Here is a 17235-nt window from a genome sequence, read left to right as displayed (position 1 = left end):
AAAGAATATTATCTTCTTTAAATATAGTATGGGGGGGGATTCACATTATTATGCCACAGAAGGACAACGAAAAGGAAATCCATGATCTGCATCGCTCTATCAAAAATCCTACCTGAATTTTCTGCATCGCTCTATCAAAAATCCTATCTGAATTTTAAGATAAAATGTATGTACTTATTTTTGGATTTTTTACCACTGCATAATCTCTCTGCTGCACATAAAACTTTAATTAACTCGAGTTCTTATTTGTTCTTATGCAGGATTCAATCCTTTTCCACCGCAAGTATACCTTTCTACAGTAGAGTTCTTCAAATAACTCAAAAAAATTTAAGTGTAGACTCAAAAGTTTATAATGCACAACCTTAAAAGCCCAATATTTAGCAATAAAAATATATCTAGAAATAACTATTTTAATGCAGGAATTCTTTTGCATTTTGCTTCATGTAATGCTAAGAATCTAACATTAATTATACTAAAAAGAAGTCCATAATGCACAACCTTAAAAGCCCAATATTTAGCAATAAAAATATATCTAGAAATAACTATTTTAATGCAGGAATTCTTTTGCATTTTGCTTCATGTAATGCTAAGAATCTAACATTAATTATACTAAAAAGAAGTCCATGTAAAATGTGATTCGATGCAATTAACAAATTGTTTTGATTTTGTACCCATTTATTACTCTTCAAAATAAGCGCAACAGCTCCGAAAACATTCAAATTTCACAGACCAATTCTATTGCAATAGATCTTGATTGTGCAATGTAGATGCACCTGTTGAAGGGCCCCATTCTGGTTATGCGAGGCCTATACAGCAACCTTTAATTTTCCATAATTGGGCACACACATACACAGTTAGAAAAACTTTCATCCATCTTCCAGCAGCAACCCAACCATGCAGGATATCTTGAAAAAAACCTCTTCAGAGCAACTAATTTTTCCCTTCACCATCCATAATAAAGTAGCCCTGCAAAACCTTGACCTCTTTGACCTTGAGCTGGGCAGAGCTTTGCCCGGGCTCTTCTTCCAACAAGCTGGCCCAGTAAGCTAAAACCGGCCCCGCCATAACACCCTGGAAATTACGCCCGAGGTGCTCAAATAAATGCCAACTTTTTGAACAGGTATTTTTTTTTTCCTTACCTCAACAAAAAATAAACATAAAACTTGTTTGGGTTGGCCTTGGAAACTGCTCACAGAGAACTGTTCTCTGGCTTGTCTTATCAAAGGAGGGGAAACAACATATTTAAACTCAGAAGACAATGCGAATCGAGCTTTTGATTTCGTTCGTGATACGGCCTTCCCTAAGTTCATCTGGGATACAGAAGCTGCAAGTGTTTTAAAGAAGTCTGTTGCAAAGTTTGCTCTCTCACGGTTAAAAATGCATATCCAACCAGTATGTTCCAAATGATCCCGAATAAATTTTGATCTTGACTAAAATTCAGAAATGCCAGTTATCAGCAAATTCTTTCCTCTGCAACCTTATCTGAGATATTTTGCAGCTGGTTATTTTTTGAAGATTTTTGACGATAAGGACTCATACATTTGTTCAAAAGAAACTTCAAAAATAATTATTGTAATCAAACACCTTGCCTCTAACAAAATTAAGCGTTTTTCAAATGCCTTGAAGAAAATTTTGATGCACAGACGATGCTAAAAAGGCGAGACACTTCCCACAGTTGACTGTTTTTATCTGATAACGCAAGCACAATTCGTGCAACAGTTATCTTACCTTTCTAATTCCATAAAAAATATTTTCAAGGAAATGAAATCCAAAACGCAGCAGCACAAAAAACTACTTTTTAATATTAATATAAAATATCGCGTGACCTATTTATCTTTTCACATAACACTGAGCTACGCTTTTCATGATGACGCATAAACCAGTATGTGTTTCTCATGATAATGCGCCCTCTGGTTAAATAATGATACCCTTTGTAAAGTGGTTCACATGAAAAATACGTCTCACTGCCATCAGTTCTGCATTATCTTTTGTTCTGTATGTGCATTTTAACCTTGTAACTTGATCTTAGTTTTTGTCTTTTTTTAAAAGGGCTCAGTGCTCTATTAAATAGGAGACTTTAAACTAAAAAAATGTATAACGTAAAAAAAAAAAAAAAAAAAAAAAAAAAAAAAAAATTGTATTCGGAATATAAAATATGCACTAGTTGCATTCATCATTTATTATCCTATGCAACATGTTAAAGAAATATCGATTCGTTTTAAAGAATTGGATTATAAAATATATATTTTTGCTGTAAATTATATCCAGTAGACATATTAATAGATAAAATAAAAGTAAGAATTATTAAGAACATACATTGCTTTCAAATCATTTAATTCTTCAAATAATTTGCAAAATAATCAACACCTCTCAGAAATGACAAAACATCTAAGTGGGAAAAAATTAACTATTTTACACCGCATGAAATGGCAACACCTATCAGAAAGAGAAATATGTGAGGCCGTGTGACTAATTAATGCCTTATAGCGTAACGCAATGTAATCTGACACGAAATATTGAAAACGTAAGCTAATCTAATCAAAATATCGTGCTTATTTTAGACTGACATTTTTAATTAGCTTATCATTTTCTATGATAGAATTGCAACAGGTATATGCAAATAACTGCATGGTAATTGTAATGTTTCGGTTTAACTGAAAAAGTCGTTGTTACAGAATTCATATATTTTCTACATTTTATTTTATTCTGAGAAGAAAATATTACGAAATATGCAGGCTCATATCTTTTCAAGAATAAGCATAATTCTATTTCTCATACTGCTTTAAGATATCTTTTGAATCATGCAACATTCAGCATTTTTGTACAAACTGTAGTTTCTTGCAATATTAATTAGGATTTGTATTTTAAATTGGCATTTTAAAAAGAACTTTTATAAAGATGTACTGTAGACTCAGAACAGCACACAATGCGCATTGTATCATAAGACAATTCACCTACGATTTCACCAGTTCACCTAAGACAAATCACCAATTTTCATTTGCTGAGATCATTTTATTTTATTTTAAAAATTAAATACCATTATACGCATCTATCACAATATTTACATCTTAAGTGAAACAAATTTGAATTAAGAAGCATAACTTCCCGACTAAATTAGAATTTAACGTCTTAGCATTTAAAGACAAACATTCTAAAATATTTTAATTTACCTTACTTCTTAACAATTATTTATCTGAAAGGTTTGCTAACGCCACAAATTAAAAACAATGAATATAAATTTCTAATAGATACATAAAACACTGATACGGCTTGATGAAATAATCTCGATATATTGTTCCTGAGCTTGTACTAACAGATTCCTAATTCCTCAACGATTTGCTTGACTATTTGAAAAGGCAACAGCGACAATCTTAATAGATTGTCGAACAATATTGCAGGAAAAACCATAACCACTCTTAAAAGAATACCCTGGCTTATTAAGATTTTTTTTTTAAAATTTAATGTTGAAACAATTTTTCGCATATATCTTTGTTCTTAGAATTTTACTGTTTGCATAACAGGATAGCACGGGAAAAAAATCATTTAAATGAAGTTTATATAAAATCTTTAATGACATTCCTGTTTTGGGCAATTTAAAAAATTTCTCGAATTTTTTCGACCATTTGATGTAACAGAACTGTTGTAAGTAAAACAATGACTACTGTTCAAAAATGGTTTTTCAAATGAATAATTGGACTCGCGTAATTGAGACTAAAAAAAATTTAAATAATAAGTTTCATAAATAAAGTTTTTTTAAAAAAATCATCAAATAATAAATACTAAACTTGAACTAAAAGGAGAAAAATAGTTTATCATACAGTTTTATGGAAAAAATAGATTAAAAAATTATAAATTCATCTATAATATTATACCACGAATAATAAAAGAATGGTCGTCTAAATAACGAAATCAAATAATCGAATTGCATTGTCAAAATTAGAAGGTATTTTCTTTATAAGTTTATTAAGAGAGACCTACGCTTTTGATATTCGCCATATAAAATTGTAGATGAATTTTGTAAAGGTAATTCTTTAATCTACTTTTCCTACGCAACTATATAATAAGTTATTTATCTCCTTTTAGTTTATTAATTATGTTATGAGTTAGAGATGTTATGAGTTAAGACTTACAGCTTATTTTATAAATCCCCCTATCTCTCTTCTTTCTTTTCATTTGGATGGATGTGGGGTAAGATGGGAATGAGAAACATTTCAATGTCTTAAATAAAGAGCATGATTTCCAGTTCTGCTTTGCTGGGAAGCCCTAATCTCGTTCAAACCCGCGAGCAAATCAATTTCCCAGCACCTTCAGGGTCACCTTTTGATTAGCCAATAATATGTAATTTCAATATCAGGAAACGCAGGTAAATGCTGACTCAACTTCGACCCAAATCTGGGTTCATGCCAATCCAATGAACAATTATAAAGACTGTTCAGTTAAACTGGAAAGCTACGTAATATTTTAATAGAAACAATGTAAAGTTTATGCAGTTATGACTAATCTTCAAAATAATGGATTACAGAAACTATTATATTTTCATTTAATTAAAAGAAACCACAAATCCATACTTTTTTTGTTTTATTGATTAATCTTAAAATACATATTTCGTAACAAAGGTTATTGAACATGTATGACTTCCTTGACAGAAATGCCGAATTTTTCAGATTTTGACATTCATGCACATGTTTGGAAAATTGCCGTCTAATTATTTAAGTTATAACTTACATATCTTTTTAAATACAAACATTTACATTATTATATAATTATTGTAAAAATTATATGTAAACAAATATTTATATATAATTACAACACATTCGCCATAACTAAGCAAAAAATAATAACGATTTACTTAATTAAAACTTTCAGTAACATTTCAAGAAACAAATATCGAAAGAAAAGTAAATTCCGGAAAATATTTTTTTCTAACTCACCTACAAAGCTTCTGATATAAATTCCAATAATAATAAGGGTAAGTATCTTAATTTGAAAAACCTCAGTCGAATAGACAGAGTAAATCTCACATATCTGATGCTAGGTTTCATGGTTTGCAATGCAGGTTTAAATAAAACAACGCATTTATTACGCTGTTAATGACCATTTCCATGATTTCTGTCTAGACGCCTGTCTTCTCTGTTTATGACTAATCTGCTATTATTAGAGATTTAAATTCCACGGAAAAAAGACGATATATTGTCAAAGACTGCAAATCGCATTTAGAATGACATCAATGCGTTGATGTGATATTTTACGCAGTATTATGAAACTTTATAACGTATTTCTACTATTACATCAACATTTCATAATATTTCTTGCAATAAAATTATAGCTTGCTCAAATTATTTATTTATTTATTGCCTGGATTCGTAGCTCTTCAAATCTTCCCCCTCCAACCGATCAGTTTGAGATAATTGACATCAGGCTGCTGATACTAGCAGAAATGCCAAAGGTTATTATTTACATTTAAAGAAGATGCGATATTTTCTTTTTATCTACAAAAACAACGTTGCTTATTATGCTTGTTTTCTTTCACATTATCGTATTATGAAGGCATTTTAAAGAATTAATTTTAACACGAATTAAGGCTTAGATTAGGTTAAGTTAATGTAAAAGCATTTACGTAGCCTTATCTTCGAACTTTCCACCTCACGTTACGTGAGGATACCATATCGTCCGTTCATTTGAATCATACACGTGGCCTGGCATATGGCCAATTCTCCTCATACACGAGAATTGAAAATCGTCAACTCTAAGAGCTGCTGCCAATTCACACCACATCAGATAACTAATTTATTTTTTAGAATTCATTAACACAACAAGGCGTAATTTAAAAACAATATACGTAATTAATAATAATAATATTAACATTTAAAATATTGTATAACTCGTTATGTTTGTTTAGTTTATTCCGTCATTTTAAAACATTACTTTTGTCTCAAGGGCACTCAATTTATTTTAACTGATTCTCGTAAACTCCACTGGATCTAAGCATACATTCAGAGCTGGCTTACACAATAAACAAAAATACACACGTGTTTAGGACATCGTTAAAGAAGGTTGAAAATTTTAAGCTTATTATTGGTTATTATTTTAGTTAGTTTACTGGTTATGATTTTATACAGAAAAATCTTTCTAAAGCTTCTTAAAGCTCTCAATCCGGCCTTGCACACATTCTTCGACCTGATACATCAAAGAATTGATACAGTGACGCGCATCAATGAATTTCTAGCTCTTCTGCACACGTCATAATTATGTACTTCAAGTCTCCCAAAGTGAATTCTAACAAATATGTAACAATTAAATGAATAAAATGATTATAATTTAAAACGCGTATTCTTAATTTCTTAATTTTTTAATAACAAAATTAAGATCATAACTCGATTAGAATGAAAAAAATGGAAAATTTAAATTGAATTTCGCTAAACGCTAAATGTAGTTTAAAAAGTTAACAATTAAAGCTTGGCCTTTAGTTTTTTAAAATAGGACGAGAAATTAAATCGAAAATAAAAGATTAGTAAACTGCATGCTTAGGATATGCAGATTCAACAAATGGACTAAATTATCCAAAATTTAGCCCCCCCCTTTTTTTTTCTCTTTGGAGAGGCGGGGTATTGACTTAAAGAAACAAATATTTCATACCCTGTGATATAATCTCTGATATAATATTTTATACCCTGGATAAGAAAAAATCGTATTTCTTTTACATACAGCTTATTATTTACCACTGGCAAAACACAATACTCCATATATCAACTGTTGCCATTACACGTAATATTTTTTTGTATTATACTTCAATAACTATTACATGATTACATGACGGGCGAGTTTAAAATTATGGTATGTAAAATAATTAATAAAACACAAACGCTAAAGATATACATAGTTTCTTTCATTTAAGAGCAAAATTTATATATGTGTGTACAGGGAATTTTTAAGGAAATTTTAACAGAACTTACGCAGGGTGCGATGAATTACATTATACAATTAAGAAATAAAAAATTTGGTTTCAGAGGCCTATTTAAAATGGAGAGAGCATAAAAACGCGAAATATAATTAATAACTCTAAAGCTTACATGCCAATTAAAATTTCTGAAACTTCTGTAGTTAACAAAATGCTAAGAATACAAGAAGCACAACGAATTCATTTGCACAGCAAAGAAAATAATGCATTTCATGCAGGCATGAAATTTCAATAAAACGTATCCAAATGAGCAACATGCATGAAAAAAATTATAAAATGGTAGTCTAGTTAATATGGAATTGTAACCTATCAGAAGAATATATATATAAAAAAATAATAATTAAAAAAAAAAATATTTCACAAGACAGTAAAGTGCGATTTTCTTACTCATAAGTTTTTCCATAATTAAAAAGTAGAGCCGTTTAAAAATTAAATCCCAATATTAAATTATCAGATTTTTATATACATATATATATATATAAAGGTGTCCATTTTTATCAAATTATTCGTCCCAAAGAACTAACTTCTTCACTTGAACGCCAAGAAACCAAACTGGTAAGACGACATTCTCTTTTACGGCGTCGCCATAATTATTCCGTCAAGTGTTTTAATAGTCATAGACAATCGAAAAGATTTTCTATAAAATTATGCAAAATAAGACAGCTCCTCAGTTTTTACAACAACCATAAAATTTTAACAAGTTATTAATTAAATTTTCCATATTTTTAACAACAAAAAAGTAATTTTCTCTCACCGTTTCAACTTGTAGCGGAGCGCACCTCTGCATGTTCTTCTCTAGCAGGTAGTGGAGGCAACTGAAGTCTACTCCGATAAGTGGCAATACAACTTAACTCAACTTGTATGACGTCTGGCGTGACGTCAACGAGTCCCAAATGGGAATATTTTTTTTCTGCTTCTGTTGGAACCATTGCCAACAGTGAGAGTTGTAAAGAACTTTGAGAAGTTTTAGGACGTGCTTAGGTTGAGGCACTTGGAAAGATGGTAACTTGCTCGTGTATTGTGGATTGCAACAATAGGCAAGTTGTCGGTAAAAAAAGGGGGGCGTGTTGTCTAACGTTTTTTTAAGGGTGAAACCGAAAGGAACTTCTCGCTGCAGACTACAGTTCTCCAAGAAGTTTAAGAGTCACGGTTAAAACATTACACTGCAGTTTGCATGACAATGTTTTTCTGCAACACCGCCTATTTTTTAATTGCTTTGTTCAATTTACAGAACTACGAGTACTTTTTTTTTCCCTTTAAATAAAGAATTCCTAATCATAATCTTAGTTTAACTAGAAAAAACGAGCTTTTAAGCATGATAATATGCGTATCTCAGAGCATATTGATAATTTTTCAAAAGTTCTCAATTACATAGAAATGCATGATTATTATTTAGTCACGACATCATGAAATAAGAATTAATGAAGATATATCAACGATGTATTGCCATAATACTTAATCAATTATTCATTTAGTAGTACATTTTATTTTCATAAAGCAGGATTTAATAAATACGAAAATAATTGTTGAAATTTTAAAAACCTGTGATAATATATTTAACTTTTTAATTTAACACTTTTTTTAAGGATTAATGGTATTTATTAATAAAGTGTTGCTTACAAAAAGTTCAGAAAAATTTATAACTCAATTCTTAAACACATATGTGTTTAAGAATTGAACATGAAAGCCAGAATTTAACATTATTTTCGAGCAGTCAACAGCACGGGAAAATTAATTATTTTATGCGCAAAGATTTTGTTTGAAAAAACAGGAATTCATTTTTGTCGTTGAAAAAAGTATTTTTTAAATAATTTTTAATAAATTCATATTACCAAAGTATTTTTTATCATCAAATTACGTTAATCAGATTAATTCAAAATAGTTTAATCGTCAAATTCTATTCACTATTTAAAATAATTCTTGATAAAAGTGCATTAAAAATATCTCAGATTTTATCGTAAGTTATAAAAAATTGGAGCACTCTATGTGAACTTGCAAACCGTTCCCCTTCGGGGGAAAAAAAAAAATCGAAATTTATTTCAAATAAAAATTATTTACTTCTATATATGTATGATAAAATTAGCAAAGATTCCCCATTCTTCAAATCGAATTTCTTTAAAATAAAATTTTGATTTTCTTTGATAAGCTCTTATCAAAGAATAGTTTTTTAAATTTGAATAAAATTAGAATAATTTGATGGGTAAAAATACTTGTATAAGGTTACAAGAATTGAGCATTTTTTTTTCTAATTTTGATGAAAAGAACAAAAATGAATTTATATATTTAAAATAAATGCTTATTTTTATGTACGTACGAGTGGGCCCATGCTAATAATTCGAACAAAATTGTTTTACTATTCACCATGTTTAATCCGCCCAGTCAGAACCGGGTTATGACTTTTAGAACACCTAAGCACTTATAAGATTTTGGTGCCCTCACATACATTTTCACTAATTTTTTCTTCTTTCTTTTTTCTCTGAGTCTTGATTTAGCAGCAGGTAGAAGTGGCAATGGGAAATTGTTGTGCCCCTTTCCCTGATGCCCTAAGCATGTGCTTATTTTGTTTAATGGTTAATTCGGCTATGAGTCGAGTCTATCCTATGCCCTATGACATTAATATTAAGCTCCTTTCTTGATCTTTTTCGATGTTTTTTTGAGAAAAATTCTCTAGGTTTCGTTGCATTAATTAAAGAAAAAATAAATAAATAAAATGAAAATCTGAAAGTTTCAGATTTTATATTTGGCCCAAAGGAGCTCTTTTATTTATTTATTTTTTCATTTACGCATACACGGTTTTGAGAGCATTTGGGCTAACGCTCCTTTCGGCTAAAAATATTTAAAAAACAGCGTATCTTTAGAATTTCCGATAGAGAATCAATCTCGCTAGCTGGAGTTAAAAATATTTTATTCCGTACAATCTGTTGCCACTGCTCGCTTTGAAATCTTTTGAATTTATAAATCGAAATTCATTAAAGGTTAAGAAATATAAAATAGATAATAAAACAAATTCGAAATTCAAGATTCGGATTTCCAAGTGCCCATATTCTGGTGGAGGATTATGTTATTCAAAATCTGGCGGCTCTAAGTATCGATGTTTTTTCATAATGCGAGAAAGATACAAACATGCATGCAGGTTCTGCATTATTCAGCTTATTTAAATATAATACAAGGCGATTGGCGGCAACAAGTTGAAAAGTTATACAGCCATTTATAGTGATTCGATGCAAAATGCTGTTGCGAGGCTAATAAATAGCTCTTTTGGTCTAACGCACTATTGGGCTTGAGATAAGAACGTTTTTTATTTATTTTTTATTTATTTATTTATTTTTTTTCCGTACAGTGTTGCCATTGCTCGCTTAGAAATCGTTTAGTTTTTTTAATAAAAAATTCGTTGAAGTGTTACAAAATCTGAAATCGATAATAAAACAAATTTCAAAAATTTCAAATTCCAATTAGGGCTTCCACATACCTATATTCCATGGAAGATTACATTATTCAAATTTTGATGGCTCAAGGTACCGTTGTTTTATCACAATGCGAGAAACATTTATACAGATTCTTCATTACTTAATTTCTTTAAATATAAGACAGGGTGATCATATATGGTGGCAACGAATTGAAAAATGATACAGCCTTTTAAAGTTTTCGACGCAAAATGGCGAAACGAAATTAATAGCCCTTCTGGGTAAATTTCCCTTTTGGGCTAAAAGCGCTAACTTCATGAATATTTTTAAATATAAAATCCTCTCAAAATATAAGATACATAAAAAAGATTCTAAATTAAATATTCTGGCTTCGGTGTTCATATGCTTGAATGTAAGAGTACATATGTTTAAAATCTGGTGTTTCAGGTGCTACCTCTTTCCACAGTACTACAAAATCACACATAGATTTTTAAATTTTTATCTTTTAATAAAAGATAAAAACAGTAACCACTGAGGCAGTTGTAAAGAAAATAAGTATTTATCATTTAAATGAAACTAAAAACGGAAAACCACATTGCAGATCTGAAACTAAGAATTTTGCCAATTAACTATAGGTAAGTTTTACAGTTAAGACAAATTTTGCCATTTTACTCTCGAAATCTGTTGCATATGCAAATGCTCATCTCGTACCGTGAACAGAGCAGTTAACTATATTGACAAAACATGTCTATATGTTCTGACAAAATTTGAACATTATAGGGTAAGGGGAATTCGAATTCTCGAAATTTCAGAATTTAAAAAAAAAAAAAAAAAAAAAAAAAATGTGTACACCACATGGCTTCTTTGTACGGAATATTAAGTTATATGTATTTTTTCTTGCATTTTATTTAAAATTATTTCCAATATTTCTCATTCAGTTAATTCAGTTCTCACTTCACGGTAAGGCAAAAATACCCCAAAACTCAAATTAACCATATTAAAAATTGAGAGATATAAAAAAACATAAAGCACAAAATACAGTTAATACAATTATTATTATTATTATTATTATTATTATTATTTTACAATTAAAAGCATAGTTTCTACGAAAAAACAAGCAATGCAATCAGCGTTTCAGAAGGTGGATTTTTCGGCGCACAAAACTGAACGTTTACTTTTGCTCTAACTCGGCAAAAAGAAATTGAATTAAGTATCATTAACAAAGGAAAGGAGATAAAACGCTTTCATTACAAGCAAATTCAACAAATGAAAAAGAAATTTTAAACATATCTAGCAAATATATTATAAGACGGATTTCAACAACAATTGTACATTTATTTAAATTAGTGTTTTGTGGGAACATCTGCAGTTCCGAAATATCAGCATTTAATTATTTTCAGTGACATTTGCACAAAAAAAAAAAAGGAGTGAGTCTTAAAACTGAAAAAATATAGTATAGTGTTAGAAAGGTGAGACTTCTTTTCATTAATACCAATAGTGACATATTAGTAAAATAATTGATCTCTGAAAACATCAACATTCTTTTACAAATTGGAATGAAGACAAAACAAGGGCATCTCAGATATGTGAATAACAAGTGTACCTGGTTATTCAAATATCTGAGACAACAGTTTCACACCGATTTGCTTCGCAAGTCGAAACAACATCATCTCTTTAGTAATAATAATAATAAAAAAATCTGATGTGTACACCACATGACTTCCTTGTATTGGAATATTAAATTATACGTATTTTTTCTTGCATTTAATTTAAACTTATCGGATTGAATTAAATCTACTTCGCCGACAGAGCATAAACCACAATAGAATAAATGCATTCTTTAAAATTCACTCTAGTATTTGTTTACCATAGCGACACTCTGGCGCTAGATTAACTTAACAGTATTAATAATTATATAACAGTTAACTTATATAATAATTATATAACGGAAACTAAGTTAATTGTTATATAATCCAATGATTATATAATAGTTAACTTATATATTTCGTTCATATTATAACTCATAATGCACAAAATTTATATCATTTAAAGAATAGAATTATCTAATCGTTGCCACATGTTCTATTCAAATACTATAATAAAGCTAGAATGATGTATAAAAGAAATTAAGCAAACAAAACAAAAAAGAAACAGTTTTTCACAGACGATTGAGTATTTCTCATTTAATTAATTTTCTCACTTCGCGAGACGGCAAAAATACATAAAAACTCAAAATATCTATATTAAAAATTACGAAGTAAATCTTAAACACTTATTTCCTCGAAAAAATTCCAGAAAGGATTAAGCATGATTTAATTGGCAATAATAAATGAATGCGTTATCTTTGTTGTTGTGAAGCTAAGTTTCTCTAGATTGGCAACAAATCCACTAGTCTCCTGTTTCAAATGTAAACATCAATGGCCGCCATTAAAAAAAGGCTTAGCGGCACTTAGACAACTTTAAAATTGTTGATAATTCTCAAAATATTGCATACAGATTTACTAAAGGCATAAAAACCTTAACCGGAAGATAAAAACAACATAATACAATCATTTTTAAAGCGAAAAATGTGCTATTTACAAACATATAAGAGTAAAGAAACTGAGATCACTGAGCCGGGTAACAGAGTGGATATATATATAAATATATTTAGATACGTTTGGTGCGGCCGATTGCAACCAAAATACGAGGTGCACATCTACATGTTATAGCAGTCCTATATACAAAATTTCAACGTTCTGAGACTACTCGTTTTTGAGTTATGCGAGAGACGTACGTACGCACGTAGGTACATACGTTCGTACAGACGCCACGAAAAATTCTCTTCAGAATTAATTTTAAAGCAGTTTTATAATTTTTTTGAAGGAAAAGAGTATTTTATTCTGTCCTTACGTACAGATATCACGCAAAAAAATCATTAAATTGCATTCGATATCGGTCAAAATGGATATTTTTGTTGAACTATGCTGCCTGAAACTTTTCGCTATTACAATACTTCCTTTTTACTTCGTACAAGGAAGTAAAAATCTAAAAGGGTTTCAAATTTTAAATTACGTTAAAAAATTTTTAAACATTTTGCGTGTTATCTTTATTTATTAAATATCATGTTCTTTGCACTTAAAGCATAAAAATTCACTTTAACAGCAATATCGCAAAAAAATTTTAAAATGAGCCTATCTTTAGAATTTCCGATACACAGCCTCGCGCGCTGGAGATAAAAATGCTTTTTTTCTGGACAACATCGCCATTGCTGGCTTTGAAATCGTTGAGATAGTTAATTTAAAAATTCGTTAAAGTTTTACAAAATATGAAATCGATAATAAAACAAATTGCAAAATCCAAATTAGGGCTACCAGATGCCCATATTCGGTGAAAGATTACGTTATTCAAATTTTTATGGCTCTAGATACCGTTGTTTTATCACAATGCGAGAAACATACATACATATAAATGTATGCAGATTCTTCATTATTTAAGGCGATAATATTTGTTGGCAACAATTTGAAAAGTAAAACAATGCAAAATGTCGAAACGAAATTAATAGTCCTTCTGGGAAAATTGCCCCTTTGGACTAATAAACAAGTACATAAATAATTTTTGCAAACGCTCCAGAATTTTTATCTTTATATTCTTAACGGCATTGAATAGCCAGTTTGTTATATGTTATTCATTTATAAGGCAATGCACTTAAGAAAAATAGTTGTTGATACCGAAGCACAAATATCAAACTATAGCTAAACAAGATTTTCAAAATTATTTACCTGCCTTCAGGTGAATGTAACCGCTAGCATACCTGATAGTAAAGAAATTCTTGGTTACCCATTGTCTGGAAAAAATAAACTCAGAGTTTTCAGACTGCTACCAATACGTGTAAAATAGGCTTCTTGACCAAGTTCCACTTTATGCCTCGATTAGTATGCTGTGTTCTGGCAGTCGTGAAATAGATGCTTCTATGAGCGCTGGATGTGAAATAATGCTTGAGCTGGGCGGTGCAGATTAGTTAAACTAGAAACGCTTCTTGACCAAGTGTTATCTTGGGTTTTATCAATTGCACTGGACTAGTTGATTGGACCAGATGCCCTACATCAGCAAATATAATGCCATAGGACATCTGCCATTGGCTATGCGTTAAAGGTCAGAAACTGTTGACAAAGAACTACTGATAAGAAAATAATGACAAAGAACTTCTTAAAGTACAGATTTCTCTATTACTGGAGTTGTTATGGAAATGTAACAAAGGACGTGTTCTCTCGTATGGATGATGTGTTTCGTGTAAAATCTAAAGGAAACCAAAATTATCAAAACTTTATTCTTTATCAAAACAGAATTATCAAAACTTTTGATAATACCTTTCCTTTCATTTCAATCATTATTTATTCCTCCTTTTATTTTTAAATTTAGAACAAGAGACCTTTTAAAATTGGATTATTTTGGATAATTGTGCTTCATAGTGTAAAGACTTTCATTTCTTACAAAAATGTTTGTGAAAAGTTATATCGGAGTTGCGGGGAATTAGTATAAATATTTTTATGTAAGATTTTCTCCTCTTCTTTCGCCCTTTTCTTAGCACCAGAGCTGCTATTAATCACAATCCTTCCTTTATTTATCCTTATCACTTTTGAAATAAAAGGATGTTGGAATATATATGTTGGATAATATATGGAAAATATTATTGCCATATATTATTTTTAAAAAAAATAATGTAACAAATATAAAACAAATCTATGGCAACACTTAACATTCTACTAAGAATTCTAAAAATACGCTGTTTTTCAATATTTTGAGATTTTGCAGTTGAATTTTATGGGACGTAAGTGCGAAGAAAATGATGTTTAATAAATAAAGTTGAAAAGCAAAATAGTTAATAATATAAAAACAAAACTTGTAATATAAGTCATCTTTCAGAGAAAATTGAACACTGATATTATGAACCGAGAAAAGATTGAAAAAATAATTAACGACAACACTTAGCACTCCACCGAGAATTATAAATATCTGCTGCTTACTTTTGGGATTTTGCTTAAGTGTGAAGAAAGAAGACTGACTTGAAGTGTAAAGAGAACTGACTTGAGTGTTTTCCTGAGAAATGTGATGTTATTAAACGCATTTCTCAGAAAAGTATCATACATAACGTTTTTCTTAAATGTATGACAACACTCTAGCGGGAATTCTAAAACGATACTGTTTTTAAAGTTGTTGATTTTACTGATGAATTTTAAGTGCGAAGAAAGAGAAGAACCTAAAAACAAAGTTAAAGAGACGAAAAATGTTGTGTAAATAGGAGTAAGTCTGAGAACAGACTGGTAAACCGAAAGCTCAGCAAGCGCATAAATAACCTTGTAAAGTTTATCCTAAGTTTATAACAGTTAATGTTTAGTTTAAGCCACTTTACTGTCACTTCTTAATTTCAGCTTACAATTTTCTACCAGAACGTGTTTTTGAAAGCGCGGTTAAATGCAAATGAAGGAAAAGCAAGTATTTAAAGTTGAAGTTCTACTGACTTCGCTAGAGAGCTAGAGATTCTGAACAGTACGCGTTCGCCCATTACGCTACTCTCTTTTAAGTTATTATTACGTTCGGCCGTACTTTAGGCCCTTTATAGCTTCGCCGTTTAGCGTTAAGGGGCCAAATCTGTTAGAATCTTGATAGCTTCTGCTATATCTTTTTAGTTTAGTTAAGTTTTATTTCTTAGTATTCCTGAGTTCAAGCCCGTGTGGAGGGTTTGTTGTAAACTCCAAGAAGGAGTCCACTGTTAAATTTATTTTGAATAGTAAAGGGTATTTAACCCTTCTTAAGTCCTGCTTTCTGTCTTCTGAACTGAGCGATTATTCGCTTACCAGTTCTTAAGGTTCCTCAATTTTAGCTGTAATTTAAAGATTGGAATTTTACAACCTTATCAAACAATTCTTTTCGTTTTAGCCTGAAATAAAATGTGTTAACAATTAAAAATTTCGTAGATATTTTCTTTAAATTTTGAAACTCGGGAAAGTTTAAAACTATAATATCCTTTAGTGGAACTCTGAAACAAAATTTTTCTAAAAATTTTTTGGAAGTCTTGAACGATAACTTTTTTGGAACTCCTAAAACTATTTTTTTTTTCTTAGTGAAATCACTACTACGCTTATGAAAAAATTATTAAAAATGGCATGGAAAATATACCAGTGTTGCTTGCTCCGAATATGGAAAATGAAAAGAAAATCCTTAATTTTTTCCCATTTCACGTATAAAAAACGATTTACTTCACATTAGTTTTTGATAATAATATTATTAAATAATAAAACGAGTACATAATTTAATTTGTTAAATTAGATAATTAATTTTGCAATCCACGTGGTAATCAGCTTCTTTCACATCCACGTGGTAATCAGCTTCTTTCAAATCCACGTGGTAGAAATCCACGTGGTAGTCAGCTTTTTTATTTTGATTTGAGAACTTACAGAGAAGTGACCTCGAACTCTAGGGTTTTGCGGAACACAACTTTAAGACTTCTAAAACAATCTTATCGGCACTTGTCTAAAATTCTTTCAATAAGTAGCATGAAAAAAGAGTAATTACGAGATAAAAATTTGTAATCTACTTCTTTCTTTCTTTCTTTTTTTTTTAGTCCAAAGGGGTTTTGTTCCTGAGGGACTATTGTTTTCGTTTTGCGATTTTGTGTTGAATCACTCTAAATATCCGTTTCACTTTTAAAATTGTTGCCAACAAGTATCATCACTCTGCATTATATTTGAAAAAATTAAATAATGAAGAATCTGCATAAATATATGTATGTTTCTCGCATTGTGATAAAACAACGGTGCCTAGAGCCATCAAATTTTGAATGAAATAATCCTACTGCGAATATCGGCATCTGGAAGCCCAAATCTGAAATTT

General features: G+C 30.1%; 1 protein-coding gene across 2 annotated transcripts in view; it reads right to left on the bottom strand.

The window, feature by feature from the left end:
- The window catches only part of LOC118197891 (SAM pointed domain-containing Ets transcription factor-like), a 45094-nt gene extending 30894 nt beyond the window's left edge, over positions 1-14200 (bottom strand). Inside the window, exon 1 of one of the 2 annotated variants that reach the window (XM_035369448.2) lies at positions 14156-14200. In XM_035369448.2, coding sequence (XP_035225339.1) covers positions 14156-14185 — 30 coding nt within the window. In that variant the 5' untranslated portion in view covers positions 14186-14200. Of the gene's footprint in view, positions 1-7712; positions 7802-14155 lie in introns of those variants that run through there. The other variant, XM_035369447.2, reaches the window with a different exon arrangement.
- Between the last annotated feature and the right edge of the window lie 3035 nt (positions 14201-17235).

The sequence above is a fragment of the Stegodyphus dumicola genome, chromosome 7 (assembly GCF_044657685.1).
Source record: "Stegodyphus dumicola isolate Sdum_Otavi_A_Nest chromosome 7, ASM4465768v1".
NCBI lineage: Eukaryota > Metazoa > Arthropoda > Arachnida > Araneae > Eresidae > Stegodyphus > Stegodyphus dumicola.
Note: the sequence above shows the minus strand (reverse complement) of the source record. Positions and strands in the feature narration are given on the sequence as shown.